This window comes from Gambusia affinis, linkage group LG17 (genome assembly GCF_019740435.1).
Source record: "Gambusia affinis linkage group LG17, SWU_Gaff_1.0, whole genome shotgun sequence".
In the NCBI taxonomy this organism is placed as follows: Eukaryota; Metazoa; Chordata; class Actinopteri; order Cyprinodontiformes; family Poeciliidae; genus Gambusia; species Gambusia affinis.
The window spans coordinates 13401814-13420750 of NC_057884.1; the positions used below are offsets into that span (position 1 = coordinate 13401814).

The 18937-nt window shown below is 37.1% G+C and overlaps 1 protein-coding gene across 4 annotated transcripts in view; it reads right to left on the minus strand.

The window, feature by feature from the left end:
• bmpr1bb (bone morphogenetic protein receptor, type IBb) overlaps nt 1-18937 on the minus strand; it is a 48473-nt gene that overhangs the window by 4693 nt on the left and 24843 nt on the right. For all 4 annotated transcript variants that reach the window (XM_044096287.1, XM_044096285.1, XM_044096288.1 and 1 more), the window contains 5 exons: nt 13815-14098; nt 3385-3544; nt 2293-2395; nt 1518-1620; nt 52-145 (listed from right to left, as the gene is read on the minus strand). In XM_044096287.1, coding sequence (XP_043952222.1) covers nt 52-145; nt 1518-1620; nt 2293-2395; nt 3385-3544; nt 13815-13905 — 551 coding nt within the window. In that variant the 5' untranslated portion in view covers nt 13906-14098. The remainder of the gene's footprint in view (nt 1-51; nt 146-1517; nt 1621-2292; nt 2396-3384; nt 3545-13814; nt 14099-18937) is intronic.

Below are 18937 nucleotides of genomic sequence, written 5' to 3' on the forward strand. Positions count from 1 at the left end.
TTAGCAAGTATAAATGTATTGGTTTATAATGTTCATAAAGGCATTTTGTACCTGAAATAGCAGAGGATGAGAACGACACAAAAGATGCTGCAAACTGCCACTGAAATGAACAGGGCAATGTACTGGATGCTGCTGTCTACGTATTCTGAAAGAAAAAAATTAAACAAGAGTAAAAAAAAAAGTTATTTCTGTCCTTGATTTAAATGAGCAAAGAGGAGGGTTGGTAAAATGTTACTGATTAATGGAGGATGACACTCTCTCTTATCAACTTAGGAATCGTTCTAATTGTGAGTGGCAGCGTCAAGCTACTCCCCTTCAATCGCCCTCGGTCTTACTCATGCACACCCCCCGCCCCATCACTACCCTTCCACCTCCCGCACAGTACTTTCACAGCCCGTTATTGATCACATCCCGTTCCTGAATCCCACGGATTGCGTGTCGCAGTGACATACATCGCTGCAGAAACCCCAGGGGCCCAAAGCAGCTCAGAATCTCTGGCCTTTCTGTCCCGGTGCTGTCAATCACAGACACACACACTGAAGAGGCTGCAGATGCTTCATGGAAAACAAAAGCTAAAGGACTAAAAACAAGATATACTTCATTTGACTTACATTATTTATTTTATTGAAAAAAGATTGGCAAATACTCCCCCTGTGCAGCACAAAAAGTGCAAATTTAACACTTTTTTATAACACTAATGTTAAAAAATGTTACACAATGTGATTTTTAATATCTTCTTCCATTAGAACTGATGCTGGTTTGATTCTTGTCTTTCCAAATTTACTAAAAAAAAATCTAACTAAATCAAAATAAAACCATGAGCATTTAAATTTGCAGAAGTATTCCTCTTAGACATTCTTTAGCAATTATGCAAAGAAGTATATTTCTTAATTATGTATGTTTAACTTCCTACTTCATGATTATGTGCTACGCTTACTGTTCTGATTTATCACATAAAGTCTCAACAAAGTAATTTGTTGTTTTAAAGGCATAAAATGCAAAGAGTTTGCAGGTTATGAACACTTTTGCAGAACAGTGCATGATCGGCCCTGCCATCATCCCAAAAAAGCATAACACTCTATTTGTCTACAGCTTAGCTGAGAAATCAGATGGCCAATTGAGTCTTGGATGTACTTGCAAAAGCAAAATGTTGAGTGTTTCTGACAAAGGCAGAAAGAGAACAAATGTGTGTGTTTGTGCGTGTGTGTGTGTTGGCTTGCCATGGAGTGACAGATGGACATATACCTCACATCCGTCCTGAGGCAAGAAACTCAAGCAGGCCCTGGGGAGAGCCTGTCCTTTTCATTACAGAGTGAGAAAACAAGCCAAGTCTGCACTCTCTGCTCCGCCTGCCACTCTCTCCTCTGCTTCTCCAGAGCAGCAGGAGCCATGTCCCCTCCACTGTAGTTAGTAATAGTTTAAACTGGCAGTGTCCGTCACCGACCCAGCGTTGGCCCCATTGAAGCCACTTTAAAAACCTTAGAGTGCGGCAGGTTTTACTGTGTGAGGTAAACTACCTGATGTGATGATCGGAGGAAGCGTTGGACGTAGTTTTCTGTTGCAGTAGTCATGATCCGTGCAACACTCAAGAACTCTCCAGGAGCGTGCACTCCCAGTGTCCTTTAAAAACACAAAATATACATATCTTAACATTCTAACAATTAGATGAATATTAGAAATATTTGTGATAAAATTCAAAAATAAAAAACTCGGAGCTGAAAGACACAGTGCCTTGCAAAAGTCTTACTTTGTCACATTTGGATATTAGTTTTTTTGTTTTTCTCCCCACCAAGGGGTCTTTTTGTGGGCTCTAGTGTCCTTTATACGACAGTAGGCTGACAGGAAAGGGAGAGGGAGGAAGACATGCCGCAAATGTCGCCGGGTCCGGGAATCGAACCCGCGACGGCCGCGTCGAGGACTCAAGGCCTCCAAATGTGGGTCGCGCTACCCCCTATGCTACCACAGCACGCCCGGATATGATTTTATACTTTATACAAGATTGTTTACAAAATATATGGCATACATTGTATTTCAGTCAATATTTGGTCACAATTCCAGCTGTTATATTAATTTCTCCCATGTGGTTCATGCCAAGTCAAATTGCATAAAGAGTTTTTGTTAACAAAAACTTGTAATTCGTGACACTTTTTCAATTGGATGTAGGTCAGTGGTGGTGGATAACATAGGTCACCTGGGCAGTTGCCCAAGTCAGCATTAGTAAATTACCTAACAGTGTCTGACGATGAAGGATGCATGATAAATATTTTGAAACATACATGCATAAAAACTTACTCTGCACTGAAATTCAGAGCCACTCAGCGCCAAACAACCTCTGCTCAACACAACATGACCCCCCTCCTCTTCCATAACCATGGTGAAGCAGAAACCATTGGTCCTGAAATCAATGCACACAAACCATTACCTGAACAATAAACAATTACAGGTGTATCATATATTAAATATATAAAAGTTTGAATGATGCATATTATAATTTAATAAACTGAACTTCTTTTAATTGTTATAAATCTTTATAAATAACATAGAAAGGAAAAAGGCAATTTTACATTTACTATGACTGTAAAGTTTTCTTAAAAATTGTTCTAGTAATATTATCTTCAATTAGATTTGTTTGTTAACACTTTATTTGAAGGGGTGTGCATAAGCTGACATAAGACTGTCATAAGTATGACATAACAACTGTTATGAACAAAAAATTGTTCTCATGAATGCTTATGACTGTTATCATAAAGTGTTATTTGTTAAATTACACTTTTAATGCAAAGCTGACAAATGTCAGCTTTGCATTGGACTTTTTATGCAAGCTTTAAGGGAACTTTCCATTAAAAGTGTTATTACTTACTAAATAATGCAAAGTTGACACTTTCAATAAACCTTTAATGCAACTTTTAGTGCACATTTCCATTAATATGCCATTTACCAAATGACATTTCATGACAACAGTCGTAAACATTTATGAAGGGTCATTTGTGTTCATGACGTGTGTTATGTCATGTTTATGACAGACTCATGTCAGTCTTATGCATACCTCCTCAAAATAAGGTGTTACCAAAAAAATCTACTTGAAGTTAATATTACTTTAACAATTTTTATGGAAATGTTACAGTCTACAGTTTTTTGTTTCTAACTTCTTTAATGCAAGAAAGATTTTGCCAGATTGAATCAAACATTCTGCGCAAGTCAAGCAGTAGTAAAATAATGGTTAGTTCACCTCTCTATTTATTGCACAAAAAGATTGAACATTGATTTTCATCCTTTTAATAATGGTCAACAGCTAATTTTTACATTATACATGTAATTAGGCTCATTATAGAGTAATTTCATTTTTCTGTGTGTAAGCACGAAGGCGTGTGTACTCCAGCATACATGCAGGTGTTGTTGACGGATCCATCGGGGCACTGAGGGTAGCAGTGGCACCGCAGTGTGTTCTCAGCTGAAACTGTGGCGGTGCTGCTGCTGTCCTCCGATGGCCCGTCCGATTCCTCCCTCCATCCACTCCTCAGTAGCATTGTGTCCAAAAGGTTGGCTGTTTAGGGGAAAAATGTTACTTTAAAAATACTAAAAGCTATAACACAGAGAGACAGAAGAAGACAGATCAACAGAGGTATGCTTTACCTTTTAATATATAGGATCGTGTATTTTATACATATTTAAGGGTTTTGAAGTGTCGTCAATATTTTATATACTAATACTAACATAGATTAATCTCTGTTGTGTACACTTCAGAGATTTGATTTTATCTTAGCATCTGATAAAGACTAGATTATTTAGGCACTAAAGCCCTTCAACAGAGCCTAATTTTCATACAGAAGTTAATTTACTGCAATAATTCTCTTTAATAAGTAAAATTCATATGTACATTTATGACAGAGTGGGATATATTTAAATAGTCTACTTACATTAATATTGATAATTGTTCCAGTTATTAAAACCCAAAAATGTGAAAAAAGGATATTAGATCAGATCAGTAATATCAGAATTTTTATTGTCCCTCTGCTTTACACATTATGTTTGTTTACTACATCTTAATGTAAGAGTTTTCCTTTTAGATCTGATTTATTGGAGTAGGTTAGTTTTACCTTGTAATTTATTGTATGCAAGTTTCCTCTTAATCTAAGTGATATTTCATTGTTATTTCTATGTAACGGTGAAAAATGGCTTTTAAGCAAAACAGCCACCTCAACCCTTACAAAAAAATCTCACGAAAATCACATGTGATCACATGTGGTTCACACAAATTTTACATGTGAATCATGTGAATCACATGTGAAAGCACATGAATACGTGTGATTTTGGAACGTTTTGTGGTAAAATCACATGTGAATCACACATTTCCACATGTGATCACATGAAAATCACATGTGAAAACATCTGATTTTTGGTGTGATTTAGGTCTTTCACATGTGAAAATCACACCAAAAATCACATGTTTTTACATGTGATTTTCATGTGATCACATGTGGTCACATGTGGAAATGTGTGATTCACGTGATTACCACAAAACGTTCCAAAATCACATGTATTCATGTGCTTTCACAGGTGATTCACATGATTCACATGTAAAATTTGTGTGAACCACATGTGATTTTCGTGGGATTTTTTTGTAAGGGAAACATTTGCTTTTTCATTATGATAACATTTATTTATATAAAACAAAAGGCGATGTCTTACTTTAAATAAAACAAGTATTTTCTGACCTCGGTAGACTTATGCAACTTATCTGTATTTTGTCTACACTCAGGATCAATTAAATTTTAAATGACAATCCTATTACAGTCACTTATGAGATTCTCCCCAGGGCTTTTGTTTTAATTTAAATTATTTATTTACAGCATGTCACAAAGAGATACATTAAAAATAAAATCTCTGATACTGTCAAGTTGAAAGCCAAAAGCTGAAACATTGAAAAAAATGACTCAAAGAGCAGATTAAGTGTTTAACATGCTCTAAATGATTTAAATGAATATACCTAAAAGCCAAGGATAGTCGTGGAAATTTCACGAATGTTCAGCATCACACAGAATAACACAGCAATGTTAGTCTCCAAGTTAATCTCCAAATATACAGTTCTGAGCATTATCAAGTTCACAGAGAAGATAAGAATACTTCAAATATCATGAAAGCGGATTCTATGGATTAAATCCAACACGTTTTACTCATATCTGGTTCAACACCTGCCAAACTAACAATAGCAGCATAGAAGACCAAATGTAAATTAAAACTAAGAAAATGATCAGAAATTGGTTATCTTGTAAGAAATAAACAGTTCAATTGTTATTTAAAAATCACAATTAAAGAGGAATGCTTCTTTTTAACAACAGAAGGTACACGTAGTTCCTCTATGAAGAGTAAAACGAGTTCTGACAGCAGCTCATCCCTAAGGACGATTGTGGTCAGGAAGCTGAACAGTTCTGTGCCACACTAGATGGATGCCTTCATCGCACTGAAAGTCTAACATTCACTCCCTCACTCTCTTTAGGCTGCCACGGTCTTTTATACGGACCCAGAAAGCAAGACAGAAGCACTTTATAACAAAAGCAGTTATAAATATAAATTCAAAATCTGGAGTTTTGTTTAGAAAAGACCTGCACAACACATCAAGGATGTTCACTTTGACTCTGTCAGTCATTTGTAAGAAAAGCTTCCCTTATAGGTTTCATTATGCCGGGTGTAAGCAGATCTAAGCAGCCTGACAGCAGAGCAGCGACTGAAAACGAGCGGTAAGTAAATCTCCAGAGAACTATGTAATCAAAGAGTGGTATAAACAGACTGAACGTTCTTTAAATGCAACTCTGTATCCATTCAGTGTAATCTGTGTTGCTGTTTCAGTCAGAGGGGAAGTTTTTGGAGCAGCTCAGATCCTCCCTAATAGCAACCTTGGTTTCTCTATCTCTCCTACTTAGATTCTATAAAAAAAAAAAAAAAAATTAAAAAAATAAAAAGTTTTCACTTTTTATTTTTCCTTTTATGTCAGAGGCGAACATTCAAAGACAGCAAGAGCAGGTTATGGACACTTCTGACTTGTAGTAAGCAGGTAATTCACTGAAAAATCAGATTCTTTCACTTTTAAATGTTTAAAGCTGAAAATTCCCACTTTAATTTTATACAGATGCATGTTTTATGCATGTTGTCCTGAGGTTAATAAAAGGAAGACATTACTGTTGCATTTAACAATAGACTTAAAAAGTAGATAAATTATGTTAATTGATTTTGTAGCCTTTACAAAATACAAAAAACGGACAAACTTTTGAAATTGACAGGTTAAAACTCAAAGACACGTGGTCTGATTAGAACTGTCTGTACCTTAATCTTAGATGCAGGTGAAGTGGAATTGGTAAAAAATAAATAAATAAATACTTGAATTTCAAAATTTTTGTTAATTATACATTATGGTTTTACAGTAAAAAAAAATATTCATTTTAAGGAAATGTACAAATCTTTACAAATATGTTTTTTTTAAATTATATTAAAGAACTTAATTTTAATGTCAAACTAGGAAAAATATGAAACTGAAATGAAATGGTAAATACAGTCTTAGTGCACCTGAAAAAGTGCACACCATCTTTTTTCCTTCCTTCACTCCTGTCCTAAACATTCACACAGCTTTAAATTTGCTATGTCTGCGGCGCGGCACACTCAAGGTCATCCTGAAACAGATCTGTGTCCCCCACGCATTCCACAGGCGGCTCCTCAACGCTGACGTGATATAGCACAAAAACATGGTCAAAGTCTGGGAAATTTGGAGCGTGGAAGATGGGTGAATTATTCCTGCTGGAGGAACTGGAAGTGTAGCTCAGCGTCATCGTCAGCGGGTCTGTAAACCTTCACAGTTTATGTGCTGCTGTAACCTTGGCTCTCGCCTCTTTATCTACAAATACAGTTTGGTTAATAATCTTGTCTGTCCTTCTCTCTATGGAAAAGAACCTTCAATATGAACTGAGAGTCAATAATGCAACCAACAGTTCCTGAGTGTAGATAAATTGATAATCAGTATATTGATCAATGCGTGACAAAGAGTTTCTTGTGGGAGTCCAGTGAGCATGTCTCACATTTCAAAGACAATGGGGTCTGAAGGATTGCTCTGTGGTGTAACATTTAGACATGTGGGCCAAAACCGTGTACACAGGTTGACAAATTGATTGGCCCAAATTAGGCTGAACTCAATAGTTCAGTATTTGTGGATTCACCTATTTGCAGATTTTGTGACTCCAAATTATTTGTGGAAAATTCACAGATTTATTCAATAGAGCATGTCAAGATCAAAAGAAACTATAGCTTGGGAAGCTAAAATACCCAGGTGCAATATTACTTGACACGCTACTGGCTGCCATTTGGAGAGAAGCCAATCCAGGAACAGCATTTATTTTTCTTGGTACTGATTGACTGTAGCCCCAAGAGCAGAGATATAGAAGACTGTAGACGTGAATTTATGTGGTAGTGCAAAAGCAATTACCAATGTTTGTATTACTTTTACATTTCAGAGAAAAATATGAGATTGGGACACATAACATGCTAATTTTGGAAAGAAAATATGTACAGATAACTGCGGCAGCATTCGCAGAGGTGTCAGCAGCAAAGATGAACTGCTCCACTACTAACAACAATGGTATTACTGCTCCCAAATTAGTCTGTCATGTGTAAGCAGAGTAAGCAAAAAACAGCTCTGATTCATAAACAAGCCCATTGATTTTTCAAAAATCAGTTCAGATGGTTCAGGCATATGATCAACATTTCCTTTTGTTTGGTGGTTGAGTTTTTGTACAATCACAGAAAGAAAAATACTTTAACTCAGCTATATTGATGGGGGTTATTTATTATTTTACCTTTAATGACATAATTATCAGGATTTGTTGGTATGTTCCAGAGAGCTTCGGTTCAGACACAGACAATAGCAGTCAATAAAATTAACAATTAGAGATCAATGCCATGATTAATGTTTCCAGAGATTAGAACAAAATCTCAACAATAAAAAAGCTTTATAAAGTGCTCCCATTAACAGAACTGTTTCACTTGAGCAGCAGCTGCTTAATCTGTGAGCTTTAAGACAGACTGATCGCTCATCATCGAAGGTACCGAGACAAACATGAGAGGGAAGGAGAGATAAGTTGCTCCAGGTGGCCATAATAAATAACCTCCTCAAAGAAGGCATCTTCCCCGGAGCCTCCAGAGTTCAGCCCGACTCTACTGGGGTCACACCCTGCCTGCAGGAGGGCCATGCATCCTCTTCCACCCTAACATCGCACTACCATTCCTCCTAACCACCCCCCTGCAGGCTTCAAAGAACCTCTGCCACATGAGACACCTACATATGTGCAAACATCATACAAGAAAGCGCATTCCACGCCGTCTCGCTGCCTCTGCCGCTACACCCATTCTGGGTCATCTGTTTCCATCATGCCGTTTCCTTCAACCTGTTCCCTGTCTACCTGGTGAGACCGGCCTGCCTCGCCAGAAGGCTACAACCACCCACAAAGGGATCTTTGTGCCGCTGACCCAGCACCACATTACATTCTTGTGCCAAAGTCAGAGTCTAACTTTCAGGAATTCACACAGTTTGCATGGAGAAAATGTGGCGCATAGATGTGAATACTGCATAGAGCTGCTAAATCAACAAATGTGTATTTAAACACAGAAGGAATATTCAAAGCAAAATGAGGCCTGCAAACTAATAAGTGATGAGTAAAAATGGATTACACTGTGCACACACAGTTGCATCTCAAATTGGAATATCATGGAAAAGGTCATTTATTCTAAACACTGTTTTTTTTTCGGTAATTTTAACAATTTTGACTTACAGTCACTTTCATGCCAATATTTAGATCCTCAGACAACTGAAATGTTACATAAGACCAGTAGAACCAGATATATTTTTGTATTATTACGAGCCAGACAATTATAATAAAGACTGCTGACTAAGTTGTCTAGCAGACAGTAAGTGAGATGCATCTAGAGTACATGCACATACTGGTCTTATGTAATTTATATAGTAACTTGCTTACAATTACGATTGTGAGCCATAACAATCTTAATTAGTGGCAATAAATGCAAAAACTATATATCATCATGTATGTAAATTAAATCTAATAACACTTGAATTTCAGTTTTTTGATTGAACTGAAAAAAAAGTTTTCAATTGTATCATTATTTGACAAAATACCCTTATTATTAGGCTTCTGTCTTTCACACACAATTATGAACACAAAAAGCAAAGATGCTGTGTTTTTCTGTACTTTGTTGTGTGAGATTCAACATGCAACCTTGATCCCATCTTCTCTGATAATTTTTTTTTAAACATCGTCTCCCCATGATTCCCATCAATGCACTTCCCTGCTCCTCTATCTATCTGTGTGGTCTGGACTTACTGGAAAAAAGCCACAATATGCTGGGTTCATTACAGATGTACTGAAAGACTGCAGCCATAGTCTCACCACAGTATGTTACTTTAGCCAACAACAATGCCTCTGATAAAAAAAAAGGGTATATGCTTCTATCTTTATGTACAAAAATTTCCATAAGATGAACTTGAGTTTAAAGGGAAGACTAAAAATAAGAACTGAGTTTTTGAAAGTGTGTCCCACTTAAATTTTGACTTTAAAGTCGGAATTCTGAGTTTAAAGTCGGAATTCTGACTTCCTGACTTTCATCTCGGAATTCTGACTTTAAACTCGGAATTCTGACTTTAATCTCGGAATTCTGACTTTAAACTCAGAATTCTGACTTTAAACTCGGAATTCTGACTTTAATCTTGGAATTCTGACTTTAATCTTGGAATTCTGACTTTAAACTCAGAATTCTGACTTTAAACTCAGAATTCTTTTTTTTGTTTTTTCTTCGGTGGCCCTAATCCTCTTCCGTACAAAGTGCTACTCATACAGCTAGTTTACCAAAGAATTGTCTTTAAATTTAAGTGGCTTAAAATCAGGTCACACCAGAGAAAAGCCCAAGATACAAGGTCAGGAATAAACATAATCAGAGGAAGTCATACCTGCTGCTGAGAGTATTGATGTCATTCATGAGAAATGCAGTTCTTTTGAAGGCTCTATGCCAGGAACAAATCTCAGTTGGTGAGAACTTTTCTTTGCTTGCTGCTCACACGTCAACAGCTATTGTTATTTTTACTTAATTAAAAATGACTCATCAAGTTAACTGAAAATTTAATTAAATTGAAAATGAAATTAATTTAATTTAATTAGTTAAATACAATAGATGAATACAAATGACAGAAATTGGTGGATAATTTTATGTTTAATGGTGCAGAAGAGGATTTTTGTTTCCAGCAAACCAACTCTATTTTTCTTTTGTTGTGCTAATAGATTACAAATAGCCCTAAATGTTATTAATACACACAACACTTGGTAGTAAAGAACAACTTCTTTTTTGATTTCCATGTGTTTGACATCCACACTTTCAGTCCACTCAAAATGCCCTGAGTGGACTCATGGCTTTGGTGGCCATTCACATTTACCAGACAGCATGAATGAACAAATAAAACAACAATAAGTACATTAAGAGACTAATATTTTCATTTCAAGTTGTATATATTAAGGTTGTATATGTTATGTTATTGTGGGGCAATTTCAAGTTAGGACCCCAGCTGAAAAAAGGTTGAGAAACACTTTAGAGGTATGAATAATTAGGCCTGACTATGAATAAAAGGCTAGACTGACTGCTAGAAAAGCACATCTGCACTAGGATCAAATTCTGTGTGAGGGGAACCATATTCACGTCCTGACAGGAAGCAGCTCACAGAAGGCTGAAGGTACCCAGTCCTGCTGAAGACCAACTGCTGCCTTGTTGCAACGCTGGGCCTCTATGGCACGCTGCACTCTGACCTTGCTGCATAACACTAACTTCCACACACATATTCGAAAGGAAGTGTCAAAGTCACATAGTAATTTAAGAAAAACCCAACAACTGGTATGGGAAATTTTGAATATTTGCTTTGGAATCAAGAGATTCTGATGGTAGTCATCAACAACCATATAAATTGGAGCCCATTTGAATTTGAATTCAAGATATATAGAGAACTTGAGATGTTTTCTCCTCATATTGCAGTCTTTAATGTGAAAAAAATCACGACTTCTGTTTTATTTGCAAATAACACACAGATCACAGTTATCCCCTTCTCTTCACTCATGTATTTCCAGCCAGTGGAATCCACAGCGCACACACACCAACATGCAAAAAACACTCCTGCAGATAAAGATATATTCAATGTGCCTCTAGATATCAAAAAACATTTTAAGATTGTGTGGAGAAAAAAAACACTTCACTTTTGTAAACAGGAGATCTGTGAGTTTTACTCATGCATGTGATGTCAATGATCAATGCAGGACAGTGGAGAACATAAAGAAACCTGATCTTTTTTTAAATTTCCAGCTGTTAGATTTAGTCAAGTAGCTACTAAGAAATCACCTGGAGACTGGAACAATTACATTTTCAGCTTGATTGGGCCTGACCAGTAACTGGACAGTCCCAAACGTAAAAATTTAAAAACAAAACGGCGTGGGAAGCTGCGTACAAGTGTAGAATAATAAAAAATGTACAATAGATAGGGGCATGTCAGTTGATTCAGACAGAGGACAAGCGGGTAGGAATTGCAGAGTTTCTCTCTTTTATCCTCATGAGCTTTTACAACCACCATCTGTTATAAACATGCTGGATCTGGAAAGGATGCAGCCTTTTGAGAATACCAGAGCAAAGTATCTACATTCGCTAGGAAAACAAACAGAAACAGTTGTTTTAGTGATATTTAGCTAACCATGCTAATTGCTTATAAAAATAGTTTATAAAAATATAAACAAGAGAGTTTAAAATGTCTATTCCAATGATTTTGGCTAAGTTTTAAAACAGTGACATCTCATTAAACAACAACTATGTAATATGTAGTCTTGTCCTGACAGAGATTTTAAAAACAACTTGCATGGGGAAGGCTTTCAATATGCAATTTCTTTTATTGGAGCACTTAAAAAGAAATCACAATCAGATAAAACTGTCAGGTCAAAGCATTAACATTTGTAAGGGTTTATAACCAGCTGCTTTCTCCTTTACAAAACCCACACACATTATCTCAAAGTCTGACATTTTGAATAAGAGAAATGGATTTGAATGACATAATTTAAAAACCTGAAGATAATACCATTCATCTATTTTCAGTGAACCTCACCAGGTTGCAGAAACAGGTGGCAAACTGACCTTGCTGCCCAGATTTATGGCAATCTCCCACATGTTTAGCTCATTAGGGTGACCTTTTGAAGATCGAATCACAAAGAAACATGGTGGAACCCAACTTTGCAAAGAAATCTAAGATCCTTAGTCCATATATTATTTGTTAGTCAGCAAAGGCAAAAATATAAGCCTGATCCTCCACTGGTTCCCATAGCTGTGGCTGGGAAAGTGGAAATCAATGTTTCTTTTGAGCTATTTTTTTCCACTCCAACTTTCCACATTCTTTATATATTTGGGTGGCTGTTGAGTTTCAGACCTAGCAGAGAGTTTCAACTCTTACTTTGGTCCATCTAGAAGAGATTGGGAGATTCTGTGAAGGAGCATTCATCAGCAGCTGAGGTATTTCTTGACCAACTGTGAAAGTTACATTTAGCTCAGAGCCACACTGTCAGTCTGGGAGTTTACAGCTGGTCTTTAGTTTTGACACAATTTCAGGACAGAGAGCCTTTGTGCAAGATGTGTATTTATGCTTATTGTAACATGGAGGTAGATCTCACTATTTCCAATATTTTTCACCAACGTTATCTGAACCCTGCTGAGCTTTTATATCTTGAAGAGTCAACAGAAAGAAGCCAATTAACAAGTGAATAAAACATTGGAACTTGGATCATTAAGGAATATCAGACAAATAAAATAAGTTACAGTTCAGACAAGTACACATTTGAAACATAATAGAAATTAAATTAAGTAAAACAGAAGAGAAATTAAATTGAGATAAAAAGCATAAAAACAATTGATTTTTAAAACTTACACCAGGAGCAAAACGAGAAAGTAAAGAGTCATCGGCCCAAATGTCCTAGATCATCTTTTTATGGGACCGTCTATAAACATTTTGTGTTTGTTGGAACATGTGGGGCCCAAATGATAATTTTACGACTTGTCGTGTGAGCATTGCTGCAAACAATAATCTTCCTCACTCTGGGGATTCACTTTTTTTTCTTTTTTTTTTTTTGCTAATTAATGAATCTACGAAACTGTACTTTGAAGTTCAAAACAAAGTCTCTCTAATAAATAATGAAAAAATGTTATTCATTTCTATGAAGGAAAAATAAATTCTACTGAAGATTTGAGTCTTATTGAATGTCAAGTACATGATTTATGTTAGGATGAATATGTGGCTATAAAATACAAAATTCCAGAGCCTATTTTAGTCATTTAGAAAACATGATCACTTTTTCTTTTCAATGGCAAAGAATCATTCTTAAGGTGGGAACCTACCAAACCCCTGATATTGTCAAAAGCCTCTAGAGCACAATGACATATTCACATTCAATGTAAACTGAGTGTCCATTCTTAAACAATTAGAGGGGTTCAGATCATTTCTCTCAATAGAGTTTATCCCTCATTAATACCAGAAGGGGGAAATTGATCAATAACCTCCCAGAAGTAACAATCAACCTGTCAGCTCATTGTGATCTCAAGCAAAACAAGAGAAAACATGATCAGCATGATGAGTCTTACAAAAGAACGCATATCAAAACTTAACAAGAGAGGTACCTCATTTATAAAAGTAATGGTGCAACCATAAATATAGAGGAATTACAAGATGTTTTCTGTGTGGCACTTACCGTCAGAACCACAGCTCAGAGATGCAAGTCCAGCCACCAGAACAACAGCTTGCCAGGCCCACTCTGCAGACAGCCACGCCACCACAACCATCCTGCCAGCTCCGGCTTCCTTCCAATCCCAGAGGTGCTGCCTCCTGCTCAAGAAGGTCTCCCTTTTTTATCCTCTATGTGAAAGGGTTGGAGTCCTCTCCTTCTCTGCGAGTGACTCCCAGTCTACTTCTCAGAGCTCCCAGGAACTTCTCACAGTTGCCTTGCAGCCTGCAGCAATCCTCCACACTGACAGCCTGGGAGACAGACATGGAGAAAGAAGATTGGGACAAAAGAAAAGGAGGGGGAAGAGGAGGGTGTTACTTCGCTGCTCTCTCACTGTGTTATTCGTCTAGCTCTGTGGCAGCTTCACAGCAGAGGTAACAGCTGAGTATATCCACACATGTTCTCTCTGTTATTTCATACACACACACAGGCATTGCAAACTTTATCTGCCTCTGAAAAGGCAAATAAAATGAAACAAAGCAGATGTAGCAAAAGGAACTGAGGCATGGTCGTGAAATTGCCTACAAAATGAATGAAGCATGAAACTCGGTAACAAATGTGAAACCTTCCTGAAAGGACATGAAAACTTTATGTGGAACTAAGGACTTCAAAGAAAATATGCAAAGAATCTGGTTAAATCTACTGGTATTAGTCCTGTGAGGCACAGAGTGTCTGACTGATCCCAAGAAGAAAGAGGCAGTTAAGACAAAATCCAGTTTAGAGCAGATTCTCCAAAACTCTTCTGCTTCCACTCTGTAATATAACAATGGAAGACAGAGGGGGCCCAAATGGTCACTTGGTTAAACAAGAATTACCAATAGATTTATTGAACAGGGGTACAGCATCATTATGAAAAGGTAATTTTTATTTGTATGAGCATAATATAAAAGTAATCAAATTATAACTTTTGTCTGAAATTCCAATCACATGCAATGAATGAAACAGGAAGGGGTTTCAAGCTCTCCATGACCCTCACTCTTCTTAGTGTGACTATTGAACTAAAGCTGGCCACAGATGTCTTTTGAACTCCAAATGCCGTGTATTAATCTGCACCCAAGTGTGTGATTTTATAGTTCATATGTGGGCTGAACCGTGTTAAGTTCTTCACACAGGCCAGTGAGGGGTGAAAATGCAACAGGGATCAGGCCGTCACACGTCAGGTGATTAGAGGCGATTAGAGCCAACACCCCCAGGCACAGCCTCGGCTTTGGCAAATTCACACTAATGCAGCACCAGCAAGTAAAACTCAACCAAACTATGGTAGAAACAGAGGAACCGCGGGCACAAATTCCAGTGGAGAATGATTTATGAATGCTACAAATTACAATTAGCAAGTTGACAGACTGGAACAAGCTCCCGACAACAACCACACAAACCGTAAACATGTCTTTTTAGGAACAAGATTCCTTGCAGCATTCTGAATCAAACATTAAGAGGAAAACAAAACTGAAAAAAGGGTTGATTTGAAAATAAACCAACAGCCACCATATGGGTGTCTCCACCCACCACCTGTCCCCTCTTACACACTGACTGGGTGGGAACTGCAGCCCCCAGAAGTCAACTCTCCCTCCTGGAGCTCCACCAGTCCTGTAACTGTTTACGTCTGACTTGCGCAGAGCTGTGTGCTACATACGATAAGTCAGCCTATTCTGGGGTCTCAGTGCATGGGGAGCGATGTGAATGGGTCAGTGCACTTCACACACTCTTCTGCGCTCCATCAAATGCCCAGCATGGAGCTTCTTCGGAGTGACAGCCCACTCGGCACAGAGGCCAGGGCCGGGAAAGTTCAGTGGAGTGGCCGGCTCTGCAGGTGGGGGTCACGCCACCACACAGAGGGGGTTGCAAGAGGGACACGCTGTTTGTGAGGCCTATTTTCAGGCAAATTACTGCTCCCTTTCTTATTTTCTTTGCCTCTAGCCAATGGTTAGAATTTAAACAGCAAAGCACATCTGTTATTCCAAGATTAGTTAAAAAGTCTTCAAACTGGTTAATTTATGAAGGTGCTTTTCAAGATGATTAGTTGTACTTTAATTTCTTCTTAGTGAGATAAAACACAACCTTTCAATCAGTTTGTAAAAATCCCTAGAGAATATTTAGATTGCAGATCAGGCGCAACAAAGGGAACATTTAGCACCTGCAATTTGGGGTGTTTTACAAAACAATAAAGGAACACAAGAAAAAAAAATCCACATTGAATCAAGTAAAACATCAAACAACAAAAAATTTCTTTCAGCACCAAATAAAAATACAAAAATTCTAATAAACAGGAAAGACTTGGGAAGCTTTCCACTTCAACCCACCTCAATACATCTCTTATCTGTGAGGGCTTAGGAAATGTATATCTAATATTCTAATGTTGATTCATTAATAAAGAGTTATCAAAAAATACTGAAGTAGGGGTATTCAATTTGTAATTCTTTTGTTGCCCCAGAGATAAATTTGAGGCCAATTTATTATTGCAAAAGCAGAATAGAAATACTGTGCTGCAGCTGCGACGCACATTGAGGTGAACTATGTCTGCTGTACACAAGAAAAATGTGTAAAATGCATTTTCATGGTCCTCAGTGCCTGGCTTTGAGCTATCAAAGCAGTTGTTGATGTATTACTCTGGCTCATTCACTTTCAGAGAAGCAGGGAGGGATCTGTGGGGAGGTCATTTTCAGTTTGTTCTGTAGATTATGTGCACTACAAATTCTAGCCTGTCACAGTAAAAGTTCAAATAGTACCACTTAACTGTTTAAAGAAATCTATCTCCATTTCATAAGAAAATATTTGCTTCTGAAACAGAGATGCTACATGAACACGCGTGCCGATATTGAAATGCACCATGGAAATTTGTTAAGTTCTTAATTTCATAAAGGACTTTCAAAGTGCAAGCACGTTCCATCACACAGCAAGAAAAATGAGACGGATGACTGAGAAAAGTCAGTGCTAACCTGTTAAACAAAAAGCCATGGTGGGACACAGATGATGGAATTACCTTGTGCAGAGATGGAATGCGTATCATGAACAAAGTTTCAGATGGAGTTAAAGTGATCCTATGCTCTGTGAAATTTAGAGGATTTTCAGCAGCTCACACTTAAATCTGCTGTCATTGACTCCTGAAGAGTAGATTATTAGCATGGCATCACAGCTGTCTAGATCGGATGGTTCAATGTGATCTTCATCATCCAACAGGATAAAGATCAGACTTGGGGTTTTGAACGTCAGAAAAAAAAAAATAGAAAAAAAGGAGCACTAACCTTGTCGTCATAAATTGACAGAGTCTGGTATATTGGGATCACTTGTTTTTGACAGATTACAAGAAGGCTTAGAGACATTGTTAGGATCCTAAACGTCAGAGGCCAAGTCCTGCTCAGAAACAGCTATATTTCCATACATCAGCAGCATACTTTTTAAAGTAATTTAATTCTAAAACATAAAACATGCTGAATCAGTTGCCTGTGTTGGATCTTTCAAACAAAATCCAATCAATTATTGCATTCATCATTGTCCGTATTACAAGCAGCTAGAGTAAAACTAAGAAAATCTTATTTTTGAGATTATTATTATTCCACCATAGATGCTAAACTATCAGATCTTAGCGAGATATTTCTTTCATAAGTTCCAGATTTTAGGCATTTCCACCACTTTTCAAGTTCATGCTCAACAATATGCCTCCATTTTCACATCCAAGACCTGGACATTATGGTGTAATGATATTCTAAAGGGCTTAGGCTTCAGACCAGAGGTTCGGTTGACCATATATGCACCTTTATTGTATTTTATATGTAAAGCTTAGCAAAATAAGAACACAGCTTTGTTTTTGTCAATTCTAAGAAAAAAATTCACAATACAACAAAAGCTGAACAAACTTTGATGGAGGCTCATAGTGAATCTGGTTCTGCTGGAGGTTTCTTTCTAAAAAAAGATAACTGTCACCACTTGCTTTCTCAGGATGGAGGCCTTCAAAATGAAGATATGATGCAATCAGCTGGTTTTCTTCATAGATAAAGGTCTGTTGAGGCTGTATTGTGTTACTATAGAACGGACAGAATAAAATGAGCTGTAATGTTCTGTAAAGATAAAGGTAATTTTATTTCTATAAAGTAGCGTATTGCACTGCACTGTAAAGCAGAGGTCACCAACCCTGGTCCTCAGGGCAATCTGTCCTGCATGTTTTAGGTGTTTCCCGGCTGCTGAACACCTGGTTTAAATGAATGGGTCATTAACAAGCTTTTGTAACAATTGTCAGCAGGGCTGGAGTAGAGAGACATCTGAAACAGGCGAGATGGACAGTGAGCCCTGGGACCAGAGTTGGGGACCACTGCTGTGAAGTACTGCTCTTTCTGTATAGCATTGAATTAAATTAGACTGAATGAATTTAGACTGTCATAGAAATAGAACCTGTCACAGAAAATGCTTGAGGAGAACATTTATTAATTGAGTTTAAAAAAATAAAAAATAAACTGAACTGTATTGAATAAAATGATGAAAACATAACGCTTTAAATAATGAATACAAAAGTTCCAATTACATTTTGTTTCACCAGTACTGTTATGTTTGGGATATTTCTGGGGATTTTTCCATATATATAAAAAAATACAATAAAAAGATAGTCCCAAGTGATTGAAAGTTGAAAACACACCCAGCTTTCTGTTCCAGCTATGCTCCACATTAAAACTAAACTGCTTCTCCTTTTTTTTTAGATGCAAGTCTGGCAAGAGAAAGTAAATATGTTCTTGATATGAGCGGTCTGGATGGTTCTTAACATATCCAAAGATCAGAAACTAAATCAATAAAGATAAAACTATGTGCTGGATTACAATACTTTAACATTTCCTGGTGTTTTGACTAAACTTCAAATCAATGTTTGCCTTACAAGCAGGACTAAAACTTTATTTTTAATTCAATGAATTTATGCAAGCACAATATCAAAACATAACATTCCTGTAGGAATGAAGAAGAATGTAGCACCTTTATTAATTCTCTGTTTATTTGGAATTCAGATGAATGAATGTAAAAAGAGAAAAAGATTAAAACAGGGGTGCTGAGGAAAACCGTAGATCATAGAGCAGTAGCTCCAAAGCCAAAGACACTAGCAGGGAAAT